The sequence below is a fragment of the Danio rerio genome, chromosome 17, assembly GCF_052040795.2.
Source record: "Danio rerio strain M-AB ecotype USA chromosome 17, GRCz13ab, whole genome shotgun sequence".
NCBI classification, from domain to species: domain Eukaryota; kingdom Metazoa; phylum Chordata; class Actinopteri; order Cypriniformes; family Danionidae; genus Danio; species Danio rerio.
This window is the reverse complement of record NC_141037.1, coordinates 28,384,940-28,397,294: the sequence shown is the minus strand read 5'-3', so window position 1 is coordinate 28,397,294 and position 12,355 is coordinate 28,384,940. Positions and strand designations below refer to the sequence as shown.

General features: G+C 38.2%; 2 protein-coding genes across 10 annotated transcripts in view; one reads left to right on the top strand and one right to left on the bottom strand.

Annotated features, from left to right (window-relative positions):
* The window catches only part of cnksr1 (connector enhancer of kinase suppressor of Ras 1), a 65,047-nt gene extending 62,063 nt beyond the window's left edge, over positions 1-2,984 (top strand). For 7 of the 8 annotated variants that reach the window (XM_087288813.1, XM_087288812.1, XM_087288811.1 and 4 more), the window contains one exon: positions 1,309-2,490. In XM_087288813.1, the coding sequence (XP_087144939.1) occupies positions 1,309-1,635 (327 nt within the window). In that variant the 3' untranslated portion in view covers positions 1,636-2,490. 8 annotated transcript variants of the gene reach the window in all.
* Positions 2,985-3,296: 312 nt separating this feature from the next.
* Positions 3,297-12,099, bottom strand: cldn23l (claudin 23-like). Of its 2 annotated transcripts, XR_015513420.1 has the most exons (3): positions 12,001-12,099; positions 5,902-8,884; positions 4,410-5,746 (listed from the first exon to the last, which is right to left on the bottom strand). XR_015513420.1 is itself a non-coding variant. In XM_087290626.1 (2 exons), exon 2 carries the CDS (start codon positions 8,838-8,840, stop codon positions 8,166-8,168), a length of 675 nt encoding a protein of 224 aa, XP_087146752.1. In that variant the 5' UTR covers positions 8,841-8,884; positions 12,001-12,099; the 3' UTR covers positions 3,297-8,165. The 2 variants fall into 2 exon arrangements, 1 of the variants encoding a protein (XP_087146752.1); XM_087290626.1 differs by having other exon boundaries at positions 3,297-8,884.
* Positions 12,100-12,355: the final 256 nt, after the last annotated feature.

Genomic DNA, 12,355 nt, shown 5'->3' with positions numbered 1-12,355 from the left:
ATTTGAAACTACATACAAAGCAGTTATTTAAAATTGTCAAAAAATAACTTTACATTTAATAAATGCTGCCTTGATAAACAGAATAATTTGTTTTTAAAAAAACATTTAAAAAAATAATAAAACTGACCGCAAACTTTTGACTTTTATTTGTGTGTGTGTGTGTGTGTGTGTGTGTGTGTGTGTGTATATGTATATATAATATATATATATATATATATATATATATATATATATATATATATATATATATATATATATATATATATATATATATATATATATATATATTACACATTTAAGAAGAGATAATCTTGAACATTTTTTAAAAATCACTAATAATTATTAAATTATTAAAATATGCATGAACTAATTTGAAAAGGAGAGGGTAAAACTAATTTAATACCTGCTTCTGTAACAGAACAACTTTCTCTTGCAGTCTGAAAAAACATCTTCACACTTTTGCTATTAAAGCACTGGTGCATTGTGATCTCCATATCACTCATAGGACCAAGCGAAGCTGCAAATCATCTAGTTTGGTTTGCCTTATTAATAGTTTGTTTTGCATATAAACATCTGTGACAGTAGTCACTGTACTGACAGGTAATGTGTAATTTGTTGTTCTATTTGTGTAAGTAAACAGCTTCTCGCAGTTTTTCACACAGTTTGTGTTTTGTCTGGTGCACTTTACCGCTGTCATTTTACTCTGCCGTCCCACTTCTTTCATGTTGTTGATGTGCAGGTAAATCGAGTTTGCGCTTGTAAACACAGAGCCCTCTTCTTTTCAAATGTATTGTGATTTATTCAATATTTCTACTGATTAGAATCGTCACATATTTTAATGGATTTTCAACTGGCTCATAGTGAACCGGAACATCCCTACAACTCAGTTGAGATGTTAAGTTAACCTTGCTTTCTGGAATTCACCCCTGAATGTCTTCAGAAGAACTTTATTAGTTGCTTTCTGTGTTGACCTACACATTCCTCTCATTATCTACTGTAATATGAATCTGTGGGAGAAACTAAACAGGCAGTGATGTATATCTTCAGTGGAGGTGGCGTTTATCCACGATATTATGTGGTGAAGTGGTTCATTCCACAACCTGATTGGCTTTAATATAAGCTTCTTTTTTTTTGACTGACAACAAAAACAATTGTGAAATTAATGCATTGTTGTATAGTACAATGACCCCATATATGTTAAAAGATAAATAACTTTTGATTTCTTAGTTCATCTTTTCTTTCAACACTCAAAAACATGAACTTATCAGGATCACACAATGTTTCTCATTGGCTGCTTGTGTTTCCTAGGCAAAGGAGGCGGAGCTTCATCTGATCAACAGGATCCTGGAGGATTCCGAGTTCACACCACAGAAGTATCGTCAGTGGAAGCAGTTCAATGAAGAGCTGCTGCAGGACATCGAGAAACTGCACAAACTGAAAGACTCACCCAGCACAGACACAGCGAACAAGGTGAGCGACGAGGCGAGAGCACTGAGTCTGAGTGATGGAGAACAGCTGGTGGACGCAGATGCTCCTGATGATGGAGACTCAACTCCTACAAATGCACAGGTGCCCATGCAAACGCAGAGCACAGACACAGACGAAACATCTATAGACAGCTACTTTTACATATGACACGTCTACAGAACTTGCGACAATTAAATGGGAACGTTTTCCTCCTGTGCTATAGGGAAACGTAACTAAAACAGAACGTGCAACACTGGGATATGCGGACCTGAATTTCATAGTAAGATCTCTCTTCTGGAGTTACTTTACACATCTGCAAATGAACAAATCTACTTTAGGCACTTGCTAAGAACATTGATTATGCTGATGTATGTAGTTTTAAATAATATTTTAGATGAATTATATTGACATGATACATGTTTGTTTTTACTTCAGGTGTGTATGAAAGATTTGCATAATTAGGATTATGCCTTCAGTATGTTCTGATATGATAGACAACAAGAAAGTATTCCTTTTATAAATATATTTTATTACTTTTATATCAGTGGGCTCAATTTACAGCTGGTATTAAAAGATGCATTTTTGTGTATCGGATCACAAGTAGACGACTCTGAATATAAGTGCAAATGGGGACTGAAGCATTTTGAGCTTGTCAACTGTTGAGCACTTCTGGAAGATGTTGAAAACTGGAGTGCGTTCATGTGTTCAATCCTATCAAAAGGGCTCCTATTTTATCCCTTTTTCAAGATTTAAGAGAAGTCTTTTGTGTCTCCAGAATGTGTCTGTAAAGGTACAGCTCAAAACACCCATGAGATTATTTATTAGACCTTTCAGAATGCTGGATTTTCTGCTCTGAACACAATGTAGCTGTTTTTGTTTCCCGTGCCTTTAATGCTGGTTCTCCCCACCCACCGTTCCCACATGCCTGTCAGAGTGTGCCTCAATCTCCGCCTCGGCTGTGTCAGATAAACAGCACAATGATAGACAGGAAGGAAGCAGATCTCACGTAACATTTGTGAGAAATACTACAGTAAGAACTTTCCCAATGATTATTCAATGTATTTGTTGTGAAGATAATTAGTTGACGAGAACAATGAATCACACACAATGTCGTTACAAAGTTTACACACGCACACACAACGCACACGTTTAACTTTGCATTGTTTTTGCACGCAAATGTGACAGGATACACTTTAATATCCACTGCTGTATGTATATCCGTTATGTTAATGTACAAAATAAACCTGATTTAACGTCGACAATCCAGATTGAAGCGTCTTCTTTTATAATTATACTGACATGCGGCTGTGCTGATAAAGTAAAGACTTTTTTTAAACAAAGTAAAGAAATTGCAAACATGCACTGTGTTAAAAACGTTTTAAACGTATAAAACTCATTCTTGATCACATTTGAAGATGATTTTTTGATCCAAGTTGCGTTGCGCACACTCCTACATCAAGTTGCGGTGGGCCTCAAAATGGGAGGGATTTGGATCCTATTTTAATGTCCAAAAATGTAAAAAAAAAAAAAAAAAAAAAAAAAAAAGAGGCTTATTTTCTTTATATCACCCCAATATGACAGTGGACACACTCTACTTACACACAGTTCTGTCTAAACAGCTTAAAAAAGATGATTTTCATCATAGGTGCCCTTTAAAGTGTTGTTAAATCACATTAGCAAAACAGGATTTAAACGTTTGGTTTGCAGGCAGTAAAATGTAAAATAAAAACTCAATGTTCTTTTGTTCTGACACAAACCTACAGAGCAGAAATGAAAGTATCCAAGTTGACAATATTAGACTGAAAGATCAGTAAAAGCAAATACTTAAAAAAAAAAGCATGGAAGTGAAAAACGCTTGTAATTAAAAGTGGAAAACTTTATCTACTTGTGATCTCTTGGACAAAACTCATCGTAATGCCTAGTGTAAACAGGCCTAGACGTTTTCTGGTAATGCAAATCCTGAAAACAAGTTCAGACTCAGCAAGTATATTTCCTGAGGAAAAGAATGGATACCTCATCGTGCATAGTGTTTGTATTGAATGCTCAGAAATGGTCAATTCCTCACTATTGCCACACAGTGGCGCTTGTGTTTTGTTCACGAGGAGCAGACACATTTCCTTTGAGATTTTTAGTGTTTTATCACAAGTGTATATTTCATATGTTCATATGGTTGCACCTGAATCTTCTCTTTTTATCTAATTCTAAAATGTCAACTACTAAAACTTGATTACATTTTTTTCATTTCATTTAAGACAACAAATAGCCATCAAGTCATTATTTTGTTGTATCAAATAAGAGAAAATGAGAAAGTGAACAGTGAGTGTTAAATAAGTCATGTTTTTGCATCATCATGCACCTTTAGACCAATTGGATTTCCCATATATATATTATAATTTATTTCATCCTGCTGTTTTAATTTTAGTTTATACATATGCATTGACATTCAGATAAAAATGAAAGATGAATTAGAAATATGAGATCTGAGTCAGTTGCCTTATGTTTATACAAAGTGTACAAATACTGTATTTAAGCAAAGCCAAAGCCAATCTGTTCCTCTAGAATAGAAATGCTCCTTAAATAGTTTATTCTCACCGCTAATAAACTATAAGCTGCATTCAAACAGGTATGTTTTGGTGTATATTTTAGTGTAACTACCTATCAGCCTAATTAATCAAGTCGAATTTGTTATTGTCTTGACCCAGAACATCTGCACATCTAAACTGAAGTAGACATGACATGTTGATGTTATATGATCTCAGCTCACTGTTATGTGGGAAATGGGAATGTACAGCTCAGGCTGTTGTGTATTTACCAAAACAAGTCATTTGATGTATAATAATTATTATTAGCATGACAAGCCAAAAAGTAGTCTGAGCAGACATGATGACTGAAATATGTCAAGCAGTCTGACTTTTCACATGTTGTTAGACGCAGGGAAAACATGCTTTGAAATGTTTAATCACTAGCCTAATGCATACAGATTTAATCATTATTTACAACAAAGATTTATCAAGCACATGTAGTAATTAATAATAGATCAGCATGTTACAGAAGCTCACCATTAATCCAAATATGAAACGTTTATCAGTCGTAAAGATCGAGTACAATGACACAATACACAGGTCTAGTGGGAAAAGCCCAAAATGCCAACAACCTTGTGACAGAAGCGCATAGCTTTCTTTGTACAACAACATTGGAAAGAATGATACAGTATTGTCACAATGATTAGGTAAATCTGCTGTGTCTCATATGGAAAGGATATTCCCTCTGTAGGTCTAATTTTAGAAAAGCAGTGATTATAAAAATGTGGATTATTTTGTGTGAACTATAGTAAATTCATCCAAGTAATTTCTGTTTTTATTTTTAATGTCATGATTAATTATTTTTAAATAACATGGCAAAATGTGACCTTCAGAGAGGGCAGCCTTCTAAATGAGATACAGCTCATACATTCATTATGCTCTTATCAGCTGACCATTACCACAGAGAGCCTCCTTTACGTCACTGCAGAATTAAGAATAGCATGTTGGTGAGGCACACTTCTTAAATGACGAAGCTTGACGTGAAATCTTAAAAATATGGCACTTATGTGCTGTACATTCATAAAAGCAGTGAAATGTAGTTCAAAGATCTAGTGCTGGTTTACACAATATTACGATTAAAACAGTTGAATGCTAAAATGCATTCAGCAAGATCTGTTCTTGAAGGCCCACTCACACTGAGGATGATACCCTAAATGCTTTAATATTTCTATAATTTAAGCGCACTACCTATCAAACGCCACTTATAAAGATAACTACACAGTCAAAGAATATCATATTAAGCTTTTTTTATACTGCTGATGAATGATGAAACATTGAGCCAATCAGAATTCACTTGGCTATAATGAGCTTAAGTTGCGCGCTTACATTAAACAGAGGATTATCATTGATGTGGACACTAATATGGCTACTACATTTGTCATTCTAAGTGTGAGTGGAGCTTAAAGAAGATGGTTCACCCAAAAATTATAATTTACTCGCCATTTATTGGCCCTGAAGTGGCTCCAAAATTTGAGTTTCTGTTAAACGCAATGTGGGAAACTAGTAGCCACTGACATCCATACTGGGGGAAAATACTATAAAAATGGTCACAGGTTTCCAACACTCTTCAAAATCTTTTCTTTTGTGTTTAACATAAGAAAGATACTCTGACAGATTTGGAGAGTGAGAAATGAATTGCAAAATTTTCATTTTTTTAATAAATTATCCCTTTAAAGCAATGGTCTCAAACTCAATTCCTGGAGGGCTGCAGCTCTGCACAGTTTAGCTCCAAACAGCTCCGACTCACACCTGCTTGATAGTCTCTAGTAGTCTTGAACACCTTGATTAGTGTGATCAGCTGTGTTTGATTAGGGTTGCAAAGCTGCGGCCTTCCAGGAATCGAAGCTGAGACCTGTGCTTTAAAGCTTCTGGAAAGAGTTTAATACTTCAGTAATCTTTTGTTCTGTTTCACATTACTTTATCTTGTTCATAAACACTACAAGCTGCACTCCAATCAGTCATGTGCATGCTGTGTTTGAACCCTAAGGGTGCTTTCACACTTGATTTGATTGCCTGGTCCCCACCAGAGTTTGATTGGCACTCCTTTTCCTTGCTCATGCTAGATTGTGTTTACATTGTGGTACTTAGTTCCGTGGTACATTTGCGTTATAGGAGTAGCCGAGATGTAGCTCTGTTGCTATAGGGCATCTTTGCTGTAGATGTCAAAATGAATCAATTCTTGTTTAATTTTACTATTTTGAAAATTGCAATGCTGCGGTCACATTAGAGTTTGTGCCTGCAAGATTCGGTTGTACTGCGCAGCGAAAAGGAGCGGGATTAAACAAGATGATTAGTAGGGGTGTCAAAAGTAATTGTTTCTTTGGTGCACCGCGATGCAGATGCGGACAATTCGGTATCAGTTCAGTAATAATCATAACCGGTTATTATGTACTGACGTCATTTATCTCCTGTGCGCTCTGTCGCAAAGGAGGTAAGCGCGAGTGTTTACAACACTCAGCCAACTCAGGGCCGGCCTGTGGCATAGGCACCATAGGCAAATGCTAAGGGCGCTGTATATCCAGGGGGCGCCAGAAATGAGCGCGGTTAAGTTGGTTTTGTTTTCGATATTCTTGACACACATTCAGTTACAGACGGCAATAACTCAAAAACCTCTTACCCTAAAAAGATCTAAAGTGTGTTTCATACAAAAAGACAAAGCTGGTTGTTTCACAGCTGTCTTTCTTTTTTTTCGCTTCACACTACGAGCACTGCTCCGTTTAAGCCCTCGCAATATGTGTTTAGCCGGGATAGCTCGCGCTGAGAGGAGCTCTCAGCAAGGGACCGTCAGAAAAGTGCTTCTTTTTTTTTCGTTTTTCTGCTTCGCTCTTCGCGAGCTCTCCCTGTTGCGAGGGCTTAAGTGTGTGTGTGCGTGTGTGTGTTTGTTTCTTTGGTGCTGTCTATGTTTGTGTTTGAATGAGAGACAGTGTGGTGCTGTGTGTCTGTGTGTTTATACAGACAGCTTGTTATAGCCTCCCCTCTAAAATATAACACTGTATATGGAAAGCATCGTCAATGCACCGAAATATCGAATTGAACCGAATCGAAGGCATGATAATCGTAACCGAACCGAACCGTGAGACCAGTATAGGTTCACACCTCTAATGATTAGACACTAAAAAAGCAAGCAATTGACCGATGTTTTAAATTTCTATCCAGAGAGGCCTTCGATTGGTCTCACGCAATCATGTGATGAGATTTTGCAGGGCAGAGTTCACCAAGCTTGAACTTTTCAATGCAGTGAACTGCGAAACTTGTCGCACGAGCTGCCGTTTCCGGTCTTACATATTTGCGTGTGTATAAATGGAAGTCTATGGGGAGAAAAGTGCAGTGTGACCGCAGCTTGTTTCCCAAGTAAGCACCATTATAAAATGGAACATGTACACTTATCATACATTTAATGCTAATTCTGAAAGCAGAAATGAGGTCAAATCTTCTTTCAGTGTGTCAGGAAACCAAGTGAGTAAACGAATAACCACCAATTCATACCAATAATAGTATAATTCTGTTCACATTAGAAGTGAACCCTAACAGAGTTTATATACCCCATATCCCAGTCCACACAGTTCACAGATGGCCACACAGGTCCTGGAAGGCCTCTGACCAGCATATTTTAGCTCCAACCCTATTGACCTTATTCTTCAATGTGGAAGTGCGCTCGTTTTTTCAATTGTTTCAGAACTGTTGGGAGAAATTACTAGGAATGATAAACGGAAAAAAAAAACTGTTAAACTACTTGCTCTACAAACAAGTGTGTTCATGACTAAACAGACAAAGCAGAATAATATAATAAGAAAATGTCAGTTTGCAACATCAAGCAGCATAACAAGCTTTAACGTCTGAAATTGAATGGAACTGAATGAGACAGGAAGTCTCGAGCCAAAAAGATTCAAATGGCTGTGCCCACTTGTACATGAAGAATAAGGTGAAGCAGCTAATCAAGGTCTTGCTGGGCTTAGTAGTACCTTCAATACAGGTGTGTTGGAGCTAAAGTCTGCAGGACAGGCAGGCACCCTCCAGGACCAACTTTGGACAACCCTGATCCAAACTCTTGACACAAATATTCTAGCATGAAAGCCCCCTAAGAGTCTCTTGAGTCCTCTGAAATGTTTGGTCCATCTAACAGTTCACCGCATACATCTCTGTACTGTCCTTGAGTCTCTGTTTGCGGCAGAATGAACACTTCATGTCTTTGAACCCGTAGAGCAGTGCAATCCCTCCCAGCACCTGTACACAAGCTCCCACCCACCCGAAGTACAGCGATCCAGCTGGGTGTAGAGTTAGTCGGGGTGGCTTGTGCGCATTAAGTCCTTGCGTCTCTGATAAATTTGAATCCACATCAATCCCCAGCTTGGAAAGATGGCGAGTGTACACTCCTAATGCAGCCAGGCTGAGCACACCAGCCAGCGCCACCAACAGGCCACCAGCTGCCGCTACACTCCTCAGCGGGATATCAGTCCAGCAACGGACACCAATGCTGGCGAGCACGATCCCTGCTCCGCAAAGGAAGAGAGACGACAGTACCATGCCCTGGACCATCCGGACCCGAGAGTCCCGCTGGTAGGACCCTGACACAGGCCAGCATTCTTTGACCTCAGAGTGCACCACCTGCAGGCAGCTCTCCCATAGGCCATCTGAGCGGAGTAGGAGGAGCTCTGTTGCCCCGCCCTTTCCAGCAGCACCCAGCCGCGCCTGACCTTCTCTCCACTGTGGCGTGATGGCAGCAGTGAACACCAGCACGAGGCCTAGAGGGGCGAACACCACCCCCATCAGCATGGATGCTGGAGTGTGCATCTCGTCAATGGGGATCTCTTCAAGATGAAACCACTGTTAACAACCTGGTGAGTAATAAATCAGATTCAGTTACAGACAGTGTTGATTATGACAGCAAATTTTGATTTAGTTTTAGTCTTAATCTTTTGACTTTGAATTGAATTTTATAAGATTTTAGTCAAATAGATGTACTACAAATATATTTGGTTTAATTTACGTGAAATTTAATTAAATTATTGTTTACAATTATTTATACAAAATATTCAAACTAATATAATAAATATTATAAAATATTCTAAGTCTTATTAGAATATAGAACAGCTTTTCCATTGCTGAAAAAACATAGATATGCATTATTTATTTATATAATAAAGTGCGTCCGGAAAGTATTCATAGCGCTTCACTTTTTGCAAATGTTTTAATGTTACAGCCTTTTTCCAATATGGATTCAATTAATTTATTTCCTCAAAATTCTACACACAATACCCCATAATGATAATGTGAACAAATATTTTTTTAAATTGTTGCAAATTTATTAAAAATAAAATCCTGAAAAATGAAATGTACATCAGTATTCGCAGCTTTTGCTCAGTACTTTGTTGATGCACCTTTGGCAGCAATTACAGCCTCAAGTCTTTTTGAAAAAGATGCCATAAACATGGCACGCCTGACTTTGGGAATTTATGCCCATTCCTCTTTGCAGTACCTCTCAAGCTCAATCAGGATGGATGGGAAGGGAAGTTGTACATACGTTTTCAGATCTCTCCAGAGATTTAGGTCTGGGCTCTGGCTGGGCCAATCAAGAACATTCACCGAGTTGTTGTGAAGCCACTCCATTGATATTTTGGTGGTGTGCTTTGGGTCATTGTTTTGCTGTAACATGAACCATCGCCCCAGTCGGAGGTCAAGAGCACTCTGAAGCAGGTTTTCATTCAGGATTTCTCTGTACACTGCTGCATTCATCTTTCCCTCTATCTTGACTAGTCTTCCAGTTCCTGCTGCTGGAAAACATCCCCACAGCATGATGCTGCCACCACCATGCTTTACTGTTGGGATGGTATTAGCCTGGTGATGGTTTGTGCTTTGCCATGCACTGTCAACCCTGAGACCTTATATACTGTAGACAGGTGTATGCTTTTTCAAATCATGTCCAATCAACTGAATTTACCACAAGAGAACTCCAATTAAGCTAATGAAACATCTCAAGAATGATCAGTGGAAACAGACTGTACCTGAGCTCAATTTAGAGCTTCACACCAAAGGCTGTGAATACTTGTGTAGAGGTTTTTTATTTTTAATAAATTTGCAAAAATTTCAAAAAATCTTTTTTCACAATGTCATTAAAAGGTATTATCAGTAGAATTTTAAGGAAATAAATTAATTTAATCCATTTTGGAATAACGTTGTAACAAAAAAAAAGTTGAAAAAAATGATTTTGAATCTGTGACAGCAATTAATCCACATGTAAGAACAGCAGCCATCTAAAAATGCAGGAGTGTGCAATTATTTAGCAAACCCTTTTTTTTAACGTGATAAACTACTAGTCTTTTTGACCAGTCTATCGAACAGTTTCAAGCCATTTTATCTTTCAATGGGCTTAAAATAGTCCACATTGCAATGTCAGCCTATACTAGTGTTTCTTAACCATGCTCCTGAGGCCCACCACAAATGCAAGTTTTGGATGTCTCCTTAATCTGTCACACCCACAGGTCACAGGTCTTTCAGTCTCTGCTAATGAGCTGATGATCAAGCGTGTTTGGTTAGGGAGAGATGGAAAATGTGCAGAGCTGGTGGTCCTTCAAGAACGTGGTTGAGAAACACTGATCTGTACCAAGCTGTACTGTTATAGTTGGTGTTATAAGACATGGTGCTCAGCTATAGCACTGATTAAATAAGTAGAGTAATGATCTAGTATCCCGTGTCTACTGTGGATCAGTTGCTTTTCAAATGTGCGTGTGTGTCATGCATCACACACCAAGATTAATCAATCTTCAATGCTTCAATCGCATTCTCGTTTCGTTTGTATTAGTCAACGGAAATGTCTGTATATTTATTATAGTTGTCGTCATCACCTCATTTTTATTTCGTTTTCGTCTAGTTTTTGTTGCTAGACACTTCATCCCGAAAATTATGACGAAAATTTTCGTCAACAAAATGAACACTGGTTACAGATTCTAGAAGACACTCATAAATAAAAATATTCTCCTGCTTTTTACAGATCTGGAAGAGAATAACACGGCTTGTTAGCTGACGGCTCTCCTTTGAGCTCTAAGAAACATCGTCGCTCCTGGCAACAAGCAGAGTGGAGGTGAATGGCCCGCTGTTGCTAAGAGACAGTAACCTGGATGATGGTACAGCTGCATCTTTTGTGGTACATCTGAAACAGTTCTTAAAATACCAGCCACAGGTGTTAGACTGAGCATCGCCTTTCTGACGCAAATGTGTGGTGGTGTTGTCCTACAAGCTGAGACTGTGAACACATTTTAAACCGGAGATATTATATGTAGACGGCAAGTCAGACGGCTGGGTGCTCAGAGAGCAAGCCCATGCCTGTTCCACACATAAATCACAAATGAGAAAGCGTGAATGACGCGATGCTATTAAAAGTGGATATTTTTAGTACGTGTGCCCTCTCTTTCTTGCAGAGCATTTTCTTTATCTAATTAATCGTTAAACAACATCTTGACAATATCACCATCAGATGTATCTCCTAGACACAGATGTGGGCAGATGTTTTAACATATTGGTCAATCAAAGCATGTTTTTAAATTACATCTCAATCGATTTCCTGCTCTAGTAACTAGTGTTGCATGGCAACCCAAAAACAAACATTTAAGAGGACGCATTGACACCAGTGTGTTAATAAGAGCATACTACATAACCTGCCACACCAACAAAAATGTGGCTACTGACATTCTGAAAGCACCTGCCACTTTTGACATCTGTCTTTAAGCTATACTAGTTATTAAATATCTGGAAAAACAGCATGACGTTCTGATCGTAAGCATTTGCCGAGTTTTAGCTTTTCCAAAATTATTTGTAAGAATCCATCAGTGAGTAGGAGCAAGAAGATGAGACTTGATCAACACAGTAGAGAGAAAACCAACATACATGCTCAGCTGATTATGTGTTTGCCTCACAAAAATGTGAATCAGATGTAAGAAAGAAGTCATGCACTCACCTCTCCGGAGAAGACTGAGGGATCATTCAGCTGCTGATTTTTTGTTAATTCTGAGAAAGATCCTTCCGCTTTCTGTCTTTTCTCTCTCCCCCGCTTACTGATTCTCTCTAGTCTTGTGTATGAGGCTTTCCGTACACCCCCGTCCTTCTTTCTAACACGCACACACAGACAGACGCACCAGAGCACCAGAACAAACAGCAAGTCCAACGTGTTCTGACTGCAATATGCAGACTGGCTGCTGAACCAGATGATCTAATCAAAGGAAAAAAAAAACATAGACATGAAAACATGAAAAGAAAAGAATGAGGATTTTAAGAACGCAGCCTCTTTTATTAATCTTGGCCATATTGTTGCA

Coding starts and splice junctions, on each gene's coding strand:
- cldn23l (XM_087290626.1), bottom strand. CDS start 8,840: ATGCACACTCCAGCATCCATGCTGATGGGGGTGGTGTTCGCCCCTCTA.